At 37.9% G+C, this 21944-nt stretch overlaps 1 protein-coding gene across 2 annotated transcripts in view; it reads right to left on the bottom strand.

Annotated features, from left to right (window-relative positions):
- Positions 1-200: 200 nt before the first annotated feature.
- Positions 201-21944, bottom strand: part of LOC136873745 (kxDL motif-containing protein CG10681) — a 49536-nt gene continuing 27792 nt past the window's right edge. For both annotated transcript variants that reach the window (XM_067146924.2, XM_067146923.2), the window contains 3 exons: positions 20936-21135; positions 3239-3397; positions 201-1729 (listed from right to left, as the gene is read on the bottom strand). In XM_067146924.2, coding sequence (XP_067003025.1) covers positions 1596-1729; positions 3239-3397; positions 20936-21135 — 493 coding nt within the window. In that variant the 3' untranslated portion in view covers positions 201-1595. The remainder of the gene's footprint in view (positions 1730-3238; positions 3398-20935; positions 21136-21944) is intronic.

Raw genomic sequence — 21944 nt, 5'->3', positions numbered from 1 at the left:
TGAACCCACTATTGCCCGAATGCAAGCGCACAGCTCCACGACCCTAACCGCGCGGCCAACTCACTCGGTCTCTCTTACACTCCTGAACTTCTGTAACACAAAATGAAATTTTCTTACTATACTGAAAAATAAACTTTCCCTCAGACAGGAACTTCTATAGACTAAGAAGGGAATGGGATTTAAAACACATGACAACCATATATTATTGTACAGTTAATTTATTTTTCTTGACATACACCCTTATTGCACTAGTAATTTAAGTTTTGCTACATAGCAGAAATATGAAAGATTTTTACAAGTGACTAGAATAAACACAATAGCATAATGCTTCTAATACAAGAGTCATGGAATAAGATATTAGAAGAAATGTTTTATTTTAAATACAGTTTCAAAAGATGGTTTGAATTTTAGAAACATCAGTAACAAAAATTAGATCAATTATTTAACCCAATGGAAGAGATACTGAACAACAAAAAAAGGTATTAACAGTCATTTTCCTCTCAAATTTCACAAGAGTTTCTTTATTAAAATGCTCTTACTAGCACAGAAGACTGGAAATTTTATGTTTTGTCTTCAAAAAGAAGATTTTAAAACTGGAGAACGTGGACAAATACACACCATACACACAGACAGGAACATAAATACAGGTTTTCAGATATTTTTCATGTGTATTTTTCACACTTCTACTTACAAAGCTCTGAAGAAGTTAATGGTATTAATACAGAAAATGTAAAAAAGAAATAGTTTATGAAGACAACTTCTTAGGGAAGTTAAAACATGCTTTCCTTCCACATTCTAAGGACACATTTAATCATTTCTTTCCATACATTGTCATTTAAAATGTAAATAAGTAGTTGACAGTGAAGAACAGTAACTACAATAGAAAACAAAATTATGCTCTGCTTGTGAAAGATTAACAGAATATTGTACGGCTAAGGACACATCTATGTGGTCTACAGGAGTTGATGGTACTAATAAAATAGCCTAATGCATCTGCTGTGGATACTTTTAAATGTTCCAACTTGCCTACATTTGTGTGTGCCTATTATTATCAGTCAAATTCATTTTGAGGCATTGTAAGCTCTTGATGTGGTTTCAGTATGGATTTTCTACACAGTATTCCATTATTAAAATATAATTTTTAGAATTTTAAAGCATTTTCAGTTCACAATGTAAGGGATAAATTGTTGTCAGCTGTTCTAATACAAATGCAAACTGAAGAACACTTTTTTTTTTTTTAGATGACAGGCACTATCATAATATAAGGTTCATCTTCATTAGTCCGCTTAACTTTACTGAAATTTGCAAAATAACATAGGGCCTAGGTCATTATCTAATTTAATCGGTTCCAAAAATACAAAATACTCTGAAAATACAACATATAACAAATAGGAGGATCAGGTAACGAATATTCATTATTCTTGTCATTGCGAAGTAATGAGGCAATATTTGGTGACAAATCAATCTATATGTGTGACCATGTGCTTATTCAGCCTTTTATTACATATAAGCCATCTCGTACCTTGAAAGTAATTTAAGCTTATAGTGTTATTTGGCCCCCTCTCTATTTCATGGATAATTCAATGCCCTGACAATCATCCAGTATCTGAAGTGCAAGGTGATGAATCATTGTTACTGTTTCCATTAGGACTATCAGTAGAGGAACTGTTGCCACGCTTCAAAGGCCGACTAATGCCTCCTGAATCACCAGAACATGGATCAGGATCACCTAAATATGATTTAAAATATCATTAATATCAAAATAATGTTAAAGAAATTTGACAATAATGGTACTTGTAAATTATGATAGAATTAATGCAAAACAGAGCCCATGTACTTTTATCTTGCCAATTTGTGATATATTAAGCCATTTCTTTTCAGTTTTGACTCAGTTACTTTATAACTGTTAGGTTCTTCAGTCTGCCGAAACTAATTTTTGAATAAATAAATGTTCAACTTTAAATAACAACTTAATTTATACAATTTAATTATACCTGAAAAAGAAACAACTTAAAATTAAGTTTTTTTAGGTATACAGTAGAATCTCGTTTATCTGAAATAAAGGGGGCGGAGCCACTTCGGTTGACACGTTTTTTCGGATGACACATGGTAAATATTTTCAGATGTTAAATGTCGAAATAAAAATGCATAAAATCTGTTAAGCAAAGGTGGATACTGTATATTAACATTAAAATGTTTACATAATGTCACTCATTGTATAAAATCAGTGATTTTCTTCTGAATTTTCTTGGTGCAGCGTTGCTGTGCAGCTATGTCGTGCCACCGTTTAATCAACAATATATCAGCTGGTGTAGATTCATTGCATTGTTCAACAAAGCGCAAAGCAATCTGAAATAATGAAACATTTTTTTGTTACTACTGAACTGAATACTGTATACAGTAAATTTATTACATTTCTGTAATTAAAGCGTGTGGTACTGTATTTTAATAACAATTCGAGATCAATCTTCCCCCAAATGCATTGAATCCATCATCTGCTGTAACTCGGTTCTCAGAACTGCTATTGTCAAGGTCGGAGTCGTCTGCATAATCTTCACGACGAATAATACAGTAATAATAATAATAATAATAATAATAATAATAATAATAATAATAATAATAATAATAATTCCTGCTTGTTCAAGAAAAAATGTATCATGGAATGAACTAGAGGGTAAGAAACTGGTTTGTTTTATGCTACATGTACATTCTGGAATAAGTCATAATATTAAAATACGGTTTGTGTAGTAGCTCTCAGCACATATAGTAAGAGAATTACTAATATCAATGGCTAAGAACGAGACAGTAAAATCAAAATACTAAAATACAATTTTGCCAGAGCATTTGGGTAAGTCGGGTTTCGGTTAAGCAAAGTTCGGTTAAGCGGGGTTCTACTGTACTTCTTTTACCATATGTTTTCTTTTCCAGGTAGTTTTTCAATTTATTTATTCAAAAATTAGTTTCAACAGACAGAAGAACCTAACACTTATTTATAAATTACCTTGCTGATGCATACAGTTTTCTTTCTTGTGGCAGAAAATACATTACCATCAATCAAAAGAAACAAAAGATAAAGAGAAAAACAATTGAATGTTACCATTTCACCACCTGACAATAAAGTATAAGCTCTGAAACACATTATGGAATACAACTTAATAAAAACTGTGACTGCTAACAGCAATAATTATTTCAAATCAACCTAAGATTTATTTTTACATGTAGTTCAATTATCGCTTACCCAGATCAGCAACTGAAGAGCATTCTCCACTCTTCTGCAATCCCATTTTTACCAGATCTGGCTGTGTGATACTGGTTGGAGGTTTTGAATCCATTTTATCTTTCTCTGCACTAAATTCCTCTTCTGATTTACTTACTCTGATTTTCTGCTCTTCTGCAGCTGTAAAAGTATCATTTAAAATTCACCAAGTTCTTCATTCACATGATAATTAACAAACAGTAAAAACCAAAGAATTACTTCTTTTAAGAACTAAGCATAAATATGAGTGCAGTGATGTTATAATGACGATGATGAAGATGATAATACTGGCAACAATGGTACTGATTGTGGCAGTGGGAAGGTGCAGCATTTTAATTTGACTGTTTAAAAAACTCATTCATTTGGTTGTATCAGAATTATCATTTAATGTGGATTTTGAAATTTGCATCTTTGGTCAAATCATTTTGTAACATACTATACTAACATGTGCAGTCCTGGAAATGTGTTTCCTATTTGACAAAACTTAACTTTTCCAGAACATTTTATTCTCACAGCGTCAGCAAGAAAGAAGAGAAATTTATTTGGTCAAAATAAAAATGTTTTCTGTGGGTAAAGTAAGGTCCTGAGGATTAACTCTGCTTTCTGATTGGTTTCCTTTGGTGCTTACACCATTTCCTGTTTCTCGATCTCGGTGGGAGCGAAGAAATGTCTGTTGTCTTTACTGGTTGACCGAGTTAGCGAGTGGACATGCTCTCACCGAGCTCCCACGTTCATGGAATCAGGCTATCTTAGGGTAAGCAGTCCTTTTTCTTTCATGTTTGGCTGTAATATCTCTTAAATTTTAAATGTAAAACCTTCTTAATTATGCAGGAGTTTTCCCACGGATCTTATGTTTATCACTAAATTTTTAATTTCCTGAGGTAGTTCTGCAACTATGGTAGGGATGTGGCGACCCCATCGCCCAGTGGATAACCACTGCAATTAGCCTCCCGAGTATTGGCGGGTAAACCATAAATCTTACTTGACGTGAGGAAATGCATGTCAGGCACCGACCAACTAGTGCATAACAAAATATTAACACAAAGATCCATGATAGCCCTAGCAAGCCAGCGTATTAACATTGCCTTCAACAATCAAATGAGCCTTGGATCGAATGTAAAACCAATACCAAACGTGACAAAGCTTTTGTGCACATCTGTCAAGTATGATGGCCAAAATGGCTCCGATGATAGACAAATCTGTTCAAAGAAAAATGTTAGAATTGAGACTATTAATGTAGTATCCTTAGATGCAAGAATTCAAGAAATCACACGGATAATGACAGAGAGAAACATACCGGTAATGGGACTAAGTGAAATAAGAAAATAAGGGAGTGGTAGTAAGGTGCTGGAGAGGGGATATAAAATGCGGTGATCAGGAAGAGACGAAAGAAGAAATGGTGTTGCAATAATAGTGACTAAAGAACTGGTCAACAAAGTACTCAATGTGGATTATGTTTGTGACAGAATAATTAAAGTTCAGTTAATGATGGAAGGAAATATCCTTGATATAATCCAGGTTTATGTTCCTCAAATAGGTTATGAAATAGATGAAAAGGAAGAGTTTATTACTAAACTGGAGGATGCTGTAACATCTAACAAGACTGTGATTATAGGAGACTTCAATGCTAGAGTTGGTAATGATAGACGAGGATATGAAACAGTTCTAGGAAGCTACGGAGATCACAGAAATGATGAAGGGGAGATGTTATTAGACATGTCTGAGAAATAAATGGATCATTGATAATGGACGGTATAAGAAAATAGATAGTCACAAGTTCACCAGATACAGTTGGAACTTGCAAGAGAAATCCATAATTGATTATATAATAATAACAGAAAAAAATCAGAAGATGCTTGACAGACGTGAAAGTGATACCAAGCATTAATCTTAACGGTGACCACAGACTATTGGTGGGGACATTGATAAAATTCAGAAGGGGTAAATATGGGGGGAAAAGACAGGCAAAAATCAAATGCTGGAAACTAAAAGATAAGAGAAAACCAAGAGATATATCGGGAAAAGATTAAAACCCAACTTCCTAAAGATGAGAGGAAGATGTTGAGGAAGAATGGAAAAGGTTCAAACAGGCTTTAGTCAAAGCAGCAGAAGAAACCTGTGGAAGGACATCAACAAAAGTCAGACACAAAGAAACTTCATGTTGTAATGAGAGAATTGCAGATGTAGTCAAGAAGAAGAATAATGCATGGAGAGAATGGTTCAGAAATACATAGCTGCCAACTTTTAGAAATCAAAAATAGGAAGATTTTTTAATTCTTGTATTTCATCATATATATTGCGCAAAGGTCTAAGTGAAAAATAAGACAGGATGAAAGGCATGCATACTTACAGTTACAATGTGATTTGATCATTAAAGTTAAAATTTTAAACTAAAAAACATTAAAATGGTTACAAGAAAATGTACCCTAAAACCAAACCAAACCAAACCCCATGGCACTACAGCCCTTGAAGGGCCTTGGCCTACCAAGCGATCGCTGCTCAGCCCGAAGGCCTGCAGATTACGAGGTGTTGTGTGGTCTGCACAACGAATCCTCTCGGCCGTTATTCCTGGCTTTCTAGACCGGGAGCGCTATCTCACCGTCAGATAGCTCCTCAATTCTAATCACGTAGGCTGAGTGGACCTCGAACCAGCCCTCAGGTCCAGGTAAAAATCCCTGAGCTGGCCGGGAATCGAACCCAGGTCCTCCGGGTAAGAGGCAGGCACGCTACCCCTACACCATGGGGCCGGCGAAAATGTACCTCAATCACTCTAATTTATGACACATTCATACGAATAATAATAATAATAATAATAATAATAATAATAATAATAATAATAATAATAATACAGTCGAACCTCCATATTTCACTATTCTAGAAATTAGGTTAAACGAATTTCTCGATTTCTCGAAGCAAACATTTCCTCCCTTGAAGCAAAAAATACTATGTAACTCGAATTTTGTGCAACATCAACTGCGGTTTGTGAGAAACAGTTGACAAGTAAAGAAAGGGTTCCGGTGAAGCTGAAAACTAATATGATGGGAACCGGAAAACTCGAACTTCTAGTGATCGCCAAAGCCTCGCCGTTTCTCGGGTGTCAATTAATTACCGGTCACATACGAAATCAATCCCAGAAGTCGCGGATGACAAGCTCCATTTACGAAACTCGCCTGCGTGATATTGACGAAGTTTCAACGTGTAAGGAGGAAAGGTTAACCGCAATAAACAGAAGAGACTAACGGATATTTCCCAAACGTGTTAACGGAGCTATGTTTCTTATTTCACTACTGTATGTACTGTATGTACTGTATCCTGTCTTCTAAAAACTTACTATAATAAGGGTTATAATTAAAGTGATGCTGTAAAAGAGTTTCTTTGTATATTTTTAAGTACCTGCACCGTTAAACATAACGTATTCAGTAAAAGCCCGTAGATACATTTGATTGAATTATGTGCTATACATGCTCAAAAACGGTATTCTCGAAATTTCGATAACTCGAAATGAAATGTATCTCCCGAGGTGATTCGCATAATAGTTTCTTTTATTAGACTGTAAAATGAACGATAATGTAATTTTATAGGTATCTCCGAACACTTGGTGATAACGTTTGTTATGTTTTGTAGCCATAACGTGAAGAGAAAATACCAGAAACTGTCACCAACACAACTCCCTGAAATACATTCAACTCATTAAAATTATTAAGTAAGAATAAACAAACATGCAGTGAAGTACCGATACGCGAAACTAGCATGTACAAGACAGATCGGCATGCTCATATATTATTAACATACAACTTTGACACGGAGAAAAGCATATAACCGCTAGAAAAAACACGTGGCATACAATTCCAACGAAATTACGCACAGAAACGATGTTAATAGTGTGCGAACCACACGATAAGAAACTCATTCTTTCGTCCCGATTAACTGAGTTGCTAGTGCTCGCTAGCCTCTCTTGCTTGTAGGACGATTGCCGTCCCGAATCCCCAGCCGTAAAGCACACATGCTGCTGTAGAGAGCTGGAAACACGATACACGAACGCGACGGACTCACAAAATAAAGCATCAAAATGCTTGAAAATTAGGTTGGGCAAATTACACAAGCACATAAGAATGTATCCTTTATCCTAGGGAAAGAGTATTGACTGTACTGGAGGTTATATTGGTCAAAAATAGGAAGAATTAAAAATAAATCGGAAAATTGGAAGACGAGTTAAAAAACGGAAAGTTTCCGGGTAAAACGGAAGGGTTGGCAGGTATGGAAATAGAACGGAACATAATAGAGACAAACGGAAATGACTAAGCAGGGCAGCAAGGAAAATGATAGCATTGGCTAAAAAGATATCCTGGGAAAAATTTACAAAAGAGACAGAAGAGGAATTATAAGAATGACAAGAAAATATTGTATCACATATTAGGTAACAGAAGGAAGCAAAAAAAAAAAGTAAATACATCAAAAGTCATCAACAAAGATGGAAAGCCTGTGTGGGAAGAAAAAGAAGTTTTGAAGGTATGGAAAAAATACTTCTAAAATCTATATGAAGGACAAAATGAAACAAAGGAACCCAAAGAAATAGATGAAGATAAAATAAATATCACCATTACAGTGGAAGGGAGGAATAAACGGATCAGATGAAATAGGAAGAGAAGATCTACAAATGTCGGATGTAGAAAAAGCTGTATTAGAAATGAATAATGGCAAAACTCCTGGAATAGAGGACATCGCAGTAGAAATTATTAAAGCTGCAGGACCTATTGGAATGCAGTGGCTGTATGAAATAATGAGGATAGTATGGACTGACAGAGAGATTCCTGATGATTGGGCAAGGGCAATTATTGTACCTATTTTTAAAACAGGTAAATAAGGCACCTTGTGAGAACTACAGAGGAATATCATTACTGTGTCACTGCATGAAGATTTATGAAAAGATAATCTTAGAAAAAAATCAAGAGCAAGATAGATTCACAAGTAAGAGAGGAACAACAAGGATTTAGACCTGGAAGATCAACACTGATGCCATTTCAGCTAGACAAGTAATAGAAAAGAAATGGGAATTTGGGAAAGACATCACAGTTGCATTCGTAGATACATAAAAGGCTTATGACACAGTTAGAAGAGAAGAGAGACAGAAAAAGCTGAATAGAATGGAATTGTCAAGAGAAATGCAATTCAGAATTAGAAACATGTATAACAAATGTCTCAACTGTGTTATAATAGATGGCAAAAAATTAGAATGGTTTAGAACAATGAAATGAAATGTACTTTCAACAGTGATCTTTAATATAGTGATGGACAACATTATGAGGAAAGTTCGCCAAGGGTCAACAGCAAATGATATAAAAGTCATAGCATATGCAGATGATGTAATGATATGGGAAGAAAATGAACAAAAATTGGAAGAACAACTAAATACCTAGCAGAGGGCAATTGAAGAAGCAGGCATGGAAATAAGTTTAACGAAAAGTGAGGTAATAAAAATCAGTAGAGAAAACATAAAAATGAAGGATGTTAAGAGTAATGGAAAAATTCTTAAAGAAGTAGATGCTTTTAATTACCTGGGAAGTAAGCTAACTTGGGAAGGAAACATCAAGGAAGAAATTTTGGAGAGGATAGGAAATTGCTCAAAATGTTATTACTGTGTATCTGACATAATTAGAAATTGGAAAGTACCTACCAAAGCAAAAATCATGATATATAATTTGTATTATTTGCCAATATTCACCTATGGATCAGAATGTTGGACTTGGACAAAAAAAGAGCTGAGTAGATTACAAGTGACAGACATGCACTTTCAGCGAGGGATCTTGGGTAAAACAAGAAGGGACAAGATAAGAAATGAAACCATGCGAAACACGCTACAGATCAACCCTCTAAAAAAAAATTTGAAGAGAAATAGGCTGAAATGGTTCATCAAAAGAATGGGACAAGAAAGATTACCAAGAAGAGCTCTGGAATGGACAGAATCTGGAAGAAGACCAATTGGAAGACCACGAACAAGATGGGGGGATCAGGTGGAGGATGACGTAAATCGAAGAGGACTACAGTGGCAGACAGTGATGAGTGATAGAATGTGGGGGGGGGGGGAAAGAAGATTGGAAGAGGCTCTGTGAATGACTTGTATAAGCAGAAACGTATCAGGAAAAAGTAGTTCTGCAACTAACCTCACTTACTACTTTGTTGGAGGCAAAACGCTTTTTAGCCTTCTTTTTTGACCCCCTGTGGGTGGGGGCGGTAGATTAACACCCATGGTATTCGTCTGTCATAAGAGGCAACTAAAAGGGGCACCAGGGGCTCTTAACTTGGGAGCGTGGGTTGGAGACTATGGCACCCGTAGCTGAGTCCCGGCATTGCTTCCACTTACTTAAGCCAGGCTCCTCACTTTCATCTATCCTATCCAACCCATCTTGGTCAACTCTTATTCTTTTCCGACCCAGATGGTATTAGAACACTCGAGGCCTGGGAAATCTTTAATTTTCATGCCCTTCGTGGCCCTTGTCTTTCTTTGGCCAATACCTTCATTTTTTGATGTGTCAGATTCCTTCCATTTTTCTCTCTGATTAGTGTTATATAGGATGGTTGTCCAGTTGTACTTCCTCTTAAAACAATAATCACCACCACCAAACACACCACCTTTTTTGTTTTAAATTTTAATTTATCCACTGGGTTTGCTGTCCATTAATTCTTTTTCACCTTACAGATGTACTGGAAATTCATTCTAACATTCATCTCCTGAAGTGTTTTAGTTGATGATGCATCATTGTTTTCTTTCACAGCTTTGTTTGTGTAAATTTTTTGTCACCACTGAATTGTGTAGAATTATGAGACTACCATTCAGTGTCATAGACGTGAATTATCTGAATAGGTTCTGACATGTTTTCTTTCAGTGCCAAGGCTGGCACCGCAAGTGACACAAACTTGCCATGCACGAGGAGACGTCCTAACATATTTTCTCTCTATTGGAACTTATTCTTCCCTCAGCAAGGTAGATTTCCGTGAGTCTCCCATTAGAACAATATCAGGACCGTGGCAAGTTTGCTTTCACCTTACACTTCAGAATTCAATCTCATCCAAACTACTCATCAAGATTAGTAAAAGCTTCTTACACAAAAACGGCATCATTATTATAATACACTTAAGAAAATGGAAATTGCAACACTATGAAGGCATTGGTCGTTTGTGTTGATTTTCAAGATATGGAACGATGCCATGTAGGTATGTAAACGATCAAAGTTTCAGACCCATTGGGTTGTTGCTACAGGTCTCCCCACATGATTGGTAGCGGAGGAATCAACTCCAGTATATGGACTCTGGTGTAACGTAGTTGACTTGCAGTCTGTGCAGTGAAGTGTTCCCCGTCAAACATGCCTCGACGACAGAGAAGAGCACGCTATCAACAACTGTCGCCGTTTGAGAGGGCTCGGATAATTGGGCTGTGTGAGGCTGGATTATCGCTAAGGACTGTCGCTGCACGTGTTGGCCGACAGGCATCTATGGTACAACGTGTATGGCAACAGTGGTCAAATGAAGGTACCCACACTCGTAGACCTGGCACAGGCCCAGCGCGACGGACAACTGTGAGAGAGGATCGGCACATCATTCGGACGGCCCGGATGGAACTCCATGCAACAGCAGCGCAAATTCGAGCAGCTGTGGCACCCCACGTTACACAACAAACAGTTGGTAATCGCCTGCGTGCAGCTGGCTTACGAGCCCATGTCCCTACAGAAGGTGTTCCACTGACCCCACAACAGCGACGTGTAAGGCTGGCCTGGTGTCGAGAAAGATTGACGTGGGTCGACGAATGGTATAGGGTCGTCTTTAGTGATGAATCGCGCTTCTGTCTTGCCCGCAGTGATCGCTGGAATCATGTGCGCCAACGTACAGGGGAGAGGGGCCGCCCAGATCTTATTATCGAGAGGCACATATGGCTAACACCAAGCATTATGGTCTGGAGAGCTACTGGCTTTAATGTGAAATCACAATTAGTGCTTGTTGAGGGCACTATGACTGCTTGACAGTACGTTGATAGGGTACTCAATCCAGTGGTTGTCCCTATGATGGTGAACATTGCTAATGGGATGTTTCAGCAGGACAATGCCCGGGTTCACACTGCATGCATCTTCAGAGAAGCTCTCCACGACATCAAAACCTTAGAATGGCCCACCAGATCCCCGGATCTCAGTCCTATTGAGCATGTGTGGGACATGGTGGGTCGACAACTGGCCAACTGTCCTCAGCCACCCACAACTCTGGAACAACTGACCCGTGCAGTGCAGCAAGCATGGGCCACAATTCCTTAGGAAGCGCTCCAGGACCTTATTGACTCCATGCCTCGACGAATTCATCAATGTATTGCAGCTCGTGGTGGGCACATCCTGTATTGATTGTTGTCCAAACTTGCGGTCAGAGAGACCTGAAAGTGTAATCATCGAATCACAACCGAACACTCGTCCTGCATGTTCAATTGCAGCAATGTAGCACCACTCCTTCTGGGTGTTGCAATTTCCATTTTCTTCAGTGTATAATACTTTGAATGACTATTATATCAGCATACCAATATATTTTATCACAAATTTAAAGCTTAATTATCATAATTCTCCAAGGCCATCCTATATTTTACATGTAAATATGCTGACAAACAATAAGAAGTTAATTAACATTTAGACTATTTTAAATAGATCATGAATCCATGTGAATGATTATAAATATAACTTGTAGGGGGTTTCAATTATACATAGTGTTATGTGATCTTTGATTATACATAGGACATTGACCAAGAAGATAAAATAGGGTTATGAATTAAATACATTTTAAGAGGTTAAAAAAAAAAAAAGTGAAGCATTGAACTTTATTGAATAGGTTGTCAGACAACATGTAGCTTAAACAACATCCAAATTATTTTTAACTTAAATCTGAATCTTGTGAATTTTCATAAATATATTTATGTGATGTTTTCTTTTGTATTGAATCATGGTTCATGTTTGTGGGTTACTGTAGTCACGTCCTAGTTCGTGAACCATGGCTAACGGCTGAGTGGCCTAGTAAGTGTCCTGAGAGTCGGGATACCAGTTGCTATGGAATGGGAGTGGGCACCTCGGACATATTCTGAGTCGTGGCCCTCCTTGTGCTCAGGCGGCTAGGACTATACAATTCACCGGTGGTCCATAACCCGTTAGAGGAGAGATCCTCACTTGGACTATGTGCAAGTAGGGCAGCATCCTGCTTCATGAATTTACCGAGCTCAGAACACTTTAAGCAAGCCTCGGACCTATGGGAGTAATGGAGTCCCACTCAAATTTGACAGGCGAGGGACTCCTTGGAAACAACTTGGCGAACGAAATGGAATTCGATGGGGAGCTATCAATATTAATGGGGCTTATGGAAGAAAGAAGGTAGAACTGGCTGAGTCAGCAAAGAGGATGCACCTGGATGTGCTAGGAGTAAGTGATATTCAGGTAAGGGGAGATAATGAGGAAGAGATAGGGGATTATAAAGTGTACTTGACGGGTGTTAGAAAGGGAAGGGCAGAGTCTGGGGTAGGGCTCTTTACCAGGAATACCATTGCACGCAACATTGTTTCTGTTAGGCACGTAAATGAGCGAATGATGTGGGTAGATTTGTCAGTGGGAGGAATTAGGACAAGAATTGTGTCCATGTATTCACCAGGTGAGGGTGCAGATGAGGATGAAGTTGACAAGTTTTATGAAGCATTGAGTGACATCGTGGTCAGGGTCAACAGCAAGGATAGAATAGTGTTAATGGGCGATTTCAATGCGAGAGTTGGTAATAGAACTGAAGGATACGAAAGGGTGATTGGTAAATGTGGGGAAGATATGGAAGCTAATGGGAATGGGAAGTGTTTGCTGGACTTCTGTGCTAGTATGGGTTTAGCTGTTACGAATACATTCTTCAAGCATAAGGCTATTCACCGCTACACATGGGAGGCTAGGGGTACCAGATCCATAATAGACTATATCTTAACAGATTTTGAATTCAGGAAATCAGTTAGGAACGCACGCGTTTTTCGGGGATTTTTCGATGATACAGACCACTATCTGATCTGTAGTGAACTAAGTATCTCTAGGCCTAGGGTTGAGAAAGTGAATTCTGTCTGCAAACGAATAAGGGTAGAAAATCTCCAGGACGAGGAAATTAGACAGAAGTACATGGATATGATTAGTGAGAAGTTTCGAACAGTAGACAGTAAGCAGGTTCAGGATATAGAAAGTGAATGGGTGGCATACAGGGATGCTGTAATAGAAACAGCAAGGGAATGCCTAGGAACAACTCAGGCGAACGTCTTGGTGGAATGATGAAGTGAGAGCAGCCTGTAAACGTAAAAAGAAGGCTTATCAGAAATGGCTCCAAACAAGGGCCGAGGCAGACAGGGATTTGTACGTAGATGAAAGAAACAGAGCGAAACAAATAGTTGTTGAATCCAAAAAGAAGTCATGGGAAGATTTTGGTAATAACCTGGAAAGGCTAGGTCAAGCAGCAGGGAAACCTTTCTGGACAGTAATAAAGGAAGGGAGGGAAAAAGGAAATGAACAGTGTTTTGAGTAATTCAGGTGAACTCATAATAGATCCCAGGGAATCACTGGAGAGGTGGAGGGAATATTTTGAACATCTTCTCAATGTAAAAGGAAATCATCATGGTGGTGTTGCAAACAGGCAAGCTCATGGGGAGGAGGAGAATTATGTTGGTGAAATTATGCTTGAGGAAGTCATAAGGCAGCAGGAATAGATGAAATTAGACCTGAAATGGTGAAGTATAGTGGGAAGGCAGGGATGAAATGGCTTCATAGAGTAGTAAAATTAGCATGGAGTGTTGGTAAGGTACCTTCAGATTGAACAAAAGCAGTAATTGCACCTATCTATAAGCAAGGGAACAGGAAGGATTGCAACAACTATCGAGGTATCTCACTGATTAGTATACCAGGCAAAGTATTCACTGGCATCTTGGAAGGGAGGGTGCGATCAGTCTTTGAGAAGAAGTTGGATGAAAATAAGTGTGGTTTCAGACCACAGAGAGGCTGTCAGGATCAGATTTTCAGTATGCGCCAGGTAACTGAAAAATGCTACGAGAGGAATAGGCAGTTGTGTTTATGTTTCGTAGATCTAGAAAAAGCATATGACAGGGTACCAAGGGAAAAGATGTTTGTCATACTGGGGGACTACGGAATTAAAGGTAGATTATTAAAATCAATCAAAAGCATTTATGTTGACAATTGGGCTTCAGTGAGAATTGATGGTAGAATGAGTTCTTGGTTCAGGGTACTTACAGGGGTTAGACAAGGCTGTAATCTTTCACCTTTGCTGTTCGTAGTTTACATGGATCATCTGCTGAAAGGTATAAAATGGCAGGGAGGGATTCAGTTAGGTGGAAATGTAGTAAGCAGTTTGGCCTATGCTAACGACTTGGTTTTAATGGCAGACTGTGCCGAAAGCCTGCAGTCTAATATCTTGGAACTTGAAAATAGGTGCAATGAGTATGGTATGAAAATTAGCCTCTCAAAGATTAAATTGATGTCAGCAGGTAAGAAATTCAACAGAATTGAATGTCAAATTGGTGATACAAAGCTGGAACAGGTTAGATAATTTCAAGTATTTAGGTTGTGTGTTCTCCCAGGCTGATAAAATAGTAGGTGAGATTGAATCAAGGTGTAGTAAAGCTAATGCAGTGAATTCGCAGTTGCGATCAGCAGTATTCTGTAAGAAGGAAGTCAGCTCCCAGACGAAACTATCTTTACATCGGTCTGTTTTCAGACCAACTTTGCTTTACGGGAGTGAAAGCTGGGTGGACTCAGGATATCTTATTCATAAGTTAGACGTAACAGACATGAAAGTAGCAAGAATGATTGTTGGTACAAATAGGTGGGAACAATGGCAGGAGGGTACTCGGAATGAGGAGATAAGGGCTAATTTAGGAATGAACTCGATGGATGAAGCTGTACGCATAAACCGGCTTCGGTGGTGGGGTCATGTGAGGCGAATGGAGGAGGATAGGTTACCTAGGAGAATAATGGACTCTGTTATGGAGGGTAAGAGAAGTAGAGGGAGACCAAGACGACGATGGTTAGACTCGGTTTCTAACGATTTAAAGATAAGAGGCATAGAACTAAATGAGGCCACAACACTAGTTGCAAATTGAGGATTGTGGCGACGTTTAGTAAATTCTCAGAGGCTTGCAGACTGAATGCTGAAAGGCATAACAGTCTATAATGATAATGTATGTATGTATGTATGTATGTATGTATGTATGTATATATGTAAATGTAATCTTTATTCTATAGGACACTGACCAAGAAGACAAAATAGTGCTACACTATATACAGAAATTTTAATAAGTTTCAACACAAGCTATCCAATGAGCAATTTAAAGACTGCTTCAAGAATTTTCAAATAATTTCTAAAATTTTCTCCAAGTTAGTTAAAAATTGACAAAAATGTATTTTTTAATCCACATTATAGTCTGTAAGAGAAAATCGGGACCCGATGAATTTATGATTTTGGGTCGAGGTTTAGGCTGATGATGCCCACAACTAAGGGTGAAACATGTCCCCATTTGATTGTAATGTGTAAGTCATAAGCATTCAGACGAATGTAATGTATTGAATAGATTGATCATTTTAATAAACTTGATTGTTTTAAGATGGTACACACTCCAGTTCCATGAGAAAATTTCTACATCCATTATGTCATTTCTCAGCCATGATTCTACTCCTATTACAATATCTGATAAGTATGTAGCCTATCTATTTGAGCGATCTGCATACGCAGAAATGTATCAGGAAGAAGAAGAGATAAATATCTATTAAATTACTTAATTCTATTCCTTTCTTATAATACTTCTACTGTTCAACACTAACATTTTTATGTCATTCCCACTTGATTTCCAGATCCCTGTACCACTATCACTACTCCCTAGACTACCCCGTTTCCCTATATGTACCTCCCTATAACCCCCTAATAAAATTTTCTAATTTACATGTACCATTGCGGTTTAAGTGATGGCCACCTGAGCGCAGATCCCTATCTCCTACCCATCCATTAGGATCTAGAAATCTCACTCCCAGTTTCCCACATACCCACTCCACACATCTCAGCAACAGTTCCCCATTCCACATCTTCCATCTGTTGTTCTACCTGGAGCAACTCGTACCGATTTCTCACAGACACCTGTCCTGAATTCTGATCCTGAATAGAGCCCTTAGGCCCGGTTTCATCAACACATGTTAGTGCTTAACAAGGTGTTAAATCATTTTAACATACGATTTAAGAAAATTTGCGTTTCATCAACAAATGTTAACATTAACAAATGTTAAACTGCGTATTAAAGTTAACATCAGCCATTTCCAATGTTAAATGGCTAACATTAGCATTTAGCAACCTGTTCCAAAATGGCTGCTGTGAATCTCGCTTTCGAGGCGGAATTGCTCTATTTAGATCTTTTACAAAACAATCCTGATCGAAGAAGAGTTCAGCGACGTAATGACTTTAAAAATTTGACGGATCCGAAATTTCTTCATAGATACAGGTTATCGAAAACAGTGTTGCTAAGGTTGTTGACGAAATTCAAGTGAGGTTAGAATATCCTACGAAGAGAAACTTACCTCTTTCTCCAATGTTGCAGGTACTGATAATATTACGAGTTTTTGCTACTGGTTACTTTCACATAATGGCCGGAGACAATGCTGGAATTTCTAAAGCCACTGTTAATAGAGTTGTTTGTCGAGTGTCTGCAGCAATAGCATCCATGAGAAGGAGGTGTTTAACATTCCTTTTAGTAGAAGAGCGTCAGCAAATTATCCGCGACTTCTATGAAATAAGCCGTTTTCCTGGTGTTTGTTCTACGTGCAATAGATTGCACACATGTAAGAATCCAATCACCTGGAGGCAATTGGGCCGAAATATATCGTAATCGGAAGGGATATTTCTCTGTTAATGTTCAGGTGATTAATGAGCCTAACCTCCAAATCAGGGATATACTTGCTAGGTGGTCTGGTTCTGCGCACGACAATACAATATTTAATAACTTCCATATCGGAGCACAGTTTGAAGAGGGACAATTGACGAAGTGATTTTGTTAGGTGACAGCAGATACCCGCTAAAAAAGTATCTGTTTACCCCATTGAAACCCTCGCGGACTTTTCCCGCGCCTCGTCCTTTTCTTTTATCGTCAAGCCATCTGTGCGCTTGCACTCAATAACTTATATATATATTTACTAACTAATTCGATTAACAACTCTTTTTCGAAGGAGGAAAAATTAGAACTACGATTCCGTTTCACTTCACGCGCCATATTTTACAGCTGTGCTCAAACAAAAGCGCATCGGAGCGCGCTGTAAAACAGCATGTTCGTACCACTGCCTCCTTGATTCGCACCAGTTCGCAATATTGGGAGAGTTAACAGTCGATTAGTTAACATTTCACAAGAAAAGGTTGATGAAACGCAAGAAACCTAACAAGATGTTAAATTTCTAACTCCGAATTAACTAACTACTTGTTAGTATATATTTAACATGTGTTGATGAAACCGGGCCTTAGCCTGCAATATCCTTCCCCTTAAAACGTTACACCACCTGTCTTCTACAATTCCCCCCTTTCCTTCTCATCTCTCATTTACACCTACTGTACCCTGTACACTGCTTGAGGGAGGCCTACTTTCCTTCCTGTCCTCTGAGAGATAATTATATAAGCAACATTGTACAACTGTACGGAATTAAAAATTATCATGAAATTTTCACAAAATTACTGCCATGTTTTTAACCATAAACACTTTATTTTATACTGTTTGAGTTATCAGTCCATAGACTGATTTGATGCAGCTCTCCATGCCACCCTATCCTGTGCTAAACGTTTCATTTCTACATAACTGCTGCATCCTACATCTGCTTGTCATATTCATACCTTGATCTAACCCTACAGTTCTTACCCCCTACACTTCCCTCAAAAACAAACTGCAAACTGTCTTAACATGATGTGTCCTATCATTCTATCTCTTCTTCTCGTCAAATTTAGCCACAACGATCTCCTCTCACCAATCCGATTCAGTATCTCTTCATCCGGGATTCGATCTATCCATCTCACCTTCAGCATTCTTCTGTAACACCACATTTCAAAAGTTTCTATTCTCTTTCTTTCTGAGTGAGTTATCGTCCATGTTTCACTTCCATACAATGCCATGCTACAAACGAAAATCTTAAAAAACATTTTTTTCTAATTTCTACATCAATGTTTAAAATGAGCAAATTTCTTTTCTTAAGAAAGGTCTTCCTTGCTTGTGCTAGCCTGCATTTTATGTCCTCCTTACTTCTGCCACCATTAGTTATTTTACTACCCAAGTAACAATATTCATCCACTTCCTTTAAGACTTCATTTCCTAATTTAATATTTCCTGCATCACCTGACTTCATACGACTGCACTCCATTATTTTTGTTTTGGACTTATTTATTTTCATCTTATACTCCTCACCCAAGACTCCATCCATACCATTCAACAACTTCTCCAGATCTTCTGCAGTCTCAGATCTAATAATAATATCATCAGCAAATCTCAGGGATTTGATGTCCTCTCCTTGGATTGTGATTCCCTTTCAAAATTCTTCTTTGATTTCCTTTACTGCCTGTTCTATATAAACACTGAAAAGGAGTGGGGACAAACTGCAACCTTGCCTCACCCCTTTCTGGATTGCTGCTTCCTTTTCCATAGCCCTCGATTCTTATCACTTCAGACTGATTTTTATATAGATTGTAGATAATTTTTCTTTCTCGGTACCTGATCCCGATCACCTTCAGAATCTCAAATAGCTTGGTCCAATCAACATTTTCAACTGCCTTTTCTAGATCTACGAACACCATGTATGTGGGCTTACTCTTCTTAATTCGATCCTCTACGATCAGACAAAGTCAGGATATTTTATATATTTATTACAAATTTAAAAAAAAATGAACACATACCAAAAAATCTTGCCCCAGCTATATGGTGATGGCATCACTACTGCCTCTAGTGTCTGCCATCATGCACTGCTGAAGTGGAATGGTTTGTGTTGTGATTTACTAGGTTCAGAGTTATCCTCAGGCTCTGAAGTCCTTAATCATTCCTTGAATGATATTTCTACACTATCAAAGTGTTGCTAAAAAATTTGTAATCCTCTGTTTCACCATTGCAGTGAGTTATGTTTTCAGATCAATCTCTCTTATGTCAGACTCATTTGTAAATGAAGAACAAGAACTCGTTTGTTTAAGAAATCCAAACAATTCTCGGCATCCGTTGCCAGCAGTACATTTCAAAGACATCATCAATACATCTCAAGTCACCTTTTTTTGAGTAACCAGTATTCAGATGTATATAGAGAAATAGTAAACAATAGAGTATTAACAAGATGCATCTTAGTATCTAATCTGAGTTTATGACTCTTCCAGATTTTACTTAAATGTGCCAGAGCAGTTTTTGCCATTCCAGCTCTCACTTAATCTCTTCAGTGCACTCATCAATATTTTGTTATCAATGAAAAACTACTCAGTCCATTACTTGAAGGTTGATCAAAATTAAAATGGAATGTTATGTTAAAGCAGATATTTTGTGCACTTCACAACCAAAATGTTATCTCTTTCTTCTTCTTCTTCTTCATTTAATCAATCAATCAATCAATCAATCAATCAATCAATCAATCAATCAATCAATCATTGTCATCCCATGGATCATGCATCTCCATTCAGCTCTATTCCGAACAGCTTCTTTTAATCTGGCGATCACCGTGGCAGTAATCCTTTGACACTATATAACCAACGGGATCATGGCTTTCAGTTCCTCTTTTACCACCCACCATTCCGGACATCCCTTTCCAGAGAGGTACTTCTCATCATGTGGCCAAAGTACGACAGATTTTGCCTCACTATACTCCCTTCCAAGGAGATTTTAGGATGAACTGGTCCAAGATTTCCTTACTTCTAATTCTGGATGTCCACAGTACTCTCTGTAGATGCTGTCAGCATAAAAAGAAAGTACAGATGCTTGGAGCCTTCTCCTGTCAGCTTTCTTCAAGGTCAATGTTTGGCAGCCATTAGTGGCTATACAGCAAACGACAACAATGACCAGTCTGTATTTGGTTTTCTTACTGATGTCCCTGCTTTTCTAGATCTTTTTCAAGCTTAAACAAGCAATCTTGATGAACATATCTAAGAAAATCATTTGAAATATTGGGATCTTCACAGTCTATTTTCACTCCAGTACAGTGATGTATACATTTTAAATGTTTTCATGTGGTCAATATATTTGATGCAACAGTTATTACCAATAGCTTTCTTATATACTGTTTACATAACCTGCTGGTAAAAGCAAGTTTTAAAAGTGAGTGTACAATGAAACTTTTATTGGAAATTTTTTTTTTTGCTAGTTGCTTTACGTCGCACCGACACAGACAGGTCTTATGGCGACGATGGGACAAGGAAGGGCAAGGAGTGGGAAGGAAGCGGCCATGGCCTTAATTAAGGTACAGCCCCAGCATTTGCCTGGTGTGAAAATGGGAAAACACGGAAAACCATTTTCAGGGCTGCCGACAGTGGGGTTCGAACCTACTATCTCCCGAATACTGGATACTGGCCGCACTTAAGCGACTGCAGCTATCGAGCTCGGTATTGGAAATGTATTCTTAATCATATTCTCTTTTAGCTTACCTGCAAATGCTTCAGGGTACTGGTTGGCAAGCTTAGTTTTTAAAACTCTCATTCTCTTAAAAATGTTTTCCAGATCTTTCTTCATTTCTAACAGGAGTTGAGTGTGTTTCTTAAACTCTGTTCCAGCAGATTTGAGTCGATTCACTGATAAGGCATTGCAATTCGTCAGCATTTCATTGGTCTTCTCAAATCTTTGTAACCTGTAATGATAACACCTTGTATGAAATATTTTGAGACACAATAATTTGTACACTGAAGAAAATCAACTAGGCTATTACATGGTGAAAATCAGAGTTATACACTACAGTTCATTCTTTAAATTTTTTTTTTTTCCATCACTAATGTACTATTTGTTTTAATAAATTATGTGATCTGCAAGCAGACATTCTGGTTATCTGAGCAAAAATAAATTCTTAAAATTGTTTGTTAGCAAGAACTTCAAAGATAAGCCTTTATAATAATAATAATATGGCCTGGCCTACCATGTACAGGTATTTGATGCCATTTACACTGCCTGTGGGTCAATTTTGATGTTCCATTTTATTCTACTGCATGGTAGAATAAACTGGATCTCTCTTGGGCAATCTATATCTGGGTTTTAATAAATTTTGTTGGGTTAAACGCCAAATATATCACCAGAGATCTTTTACATGCCATTCATACAACACAGAGTGCCAAATGTACCCCTCCGTCCTTCAAAAATCTGACAACTTCTGCTGGGTTTGAACCTATGATCTTGGGATCCACAGGCTGACAAACTACTACTGATCCATAGAGGGAGCATTTGTGATAAAACAATATTAAACATTACAATAGTTCCATATACTTACTCTAGAATAAGTATGGTGGACCCTAAGAGCTAGTTCAAAAATTTCCTCCCTTTCTTATTAAGGCTAGACCAAGCATGAAGCATGTTAAAAGTCTCTTTGAACCTAGTTACAGAAGACACTGGACAGCCCATGCACTGGGCTGTTTGGGAGGACTTTCCTTTCACACCAATCATGTAACA

This window comes from Anabrus simplex, chromosome 5 (assembly GCF_040414725.1).
Source record: "Anabrus simplex isolate iqAnaSimp1 chromosome 5, ASM4041472v1, whole genome shotgun sequence".
NCBI classification, from domain to species: Eukaryota; Metazoa; Arthropoda; class Insecta; order Orthoptera; family Tettigoniidae; genus Anabrus; species Anabrus simplex.
This window is presented reverse-complemented; position numbering and strand designations above follow the sequence as displayed.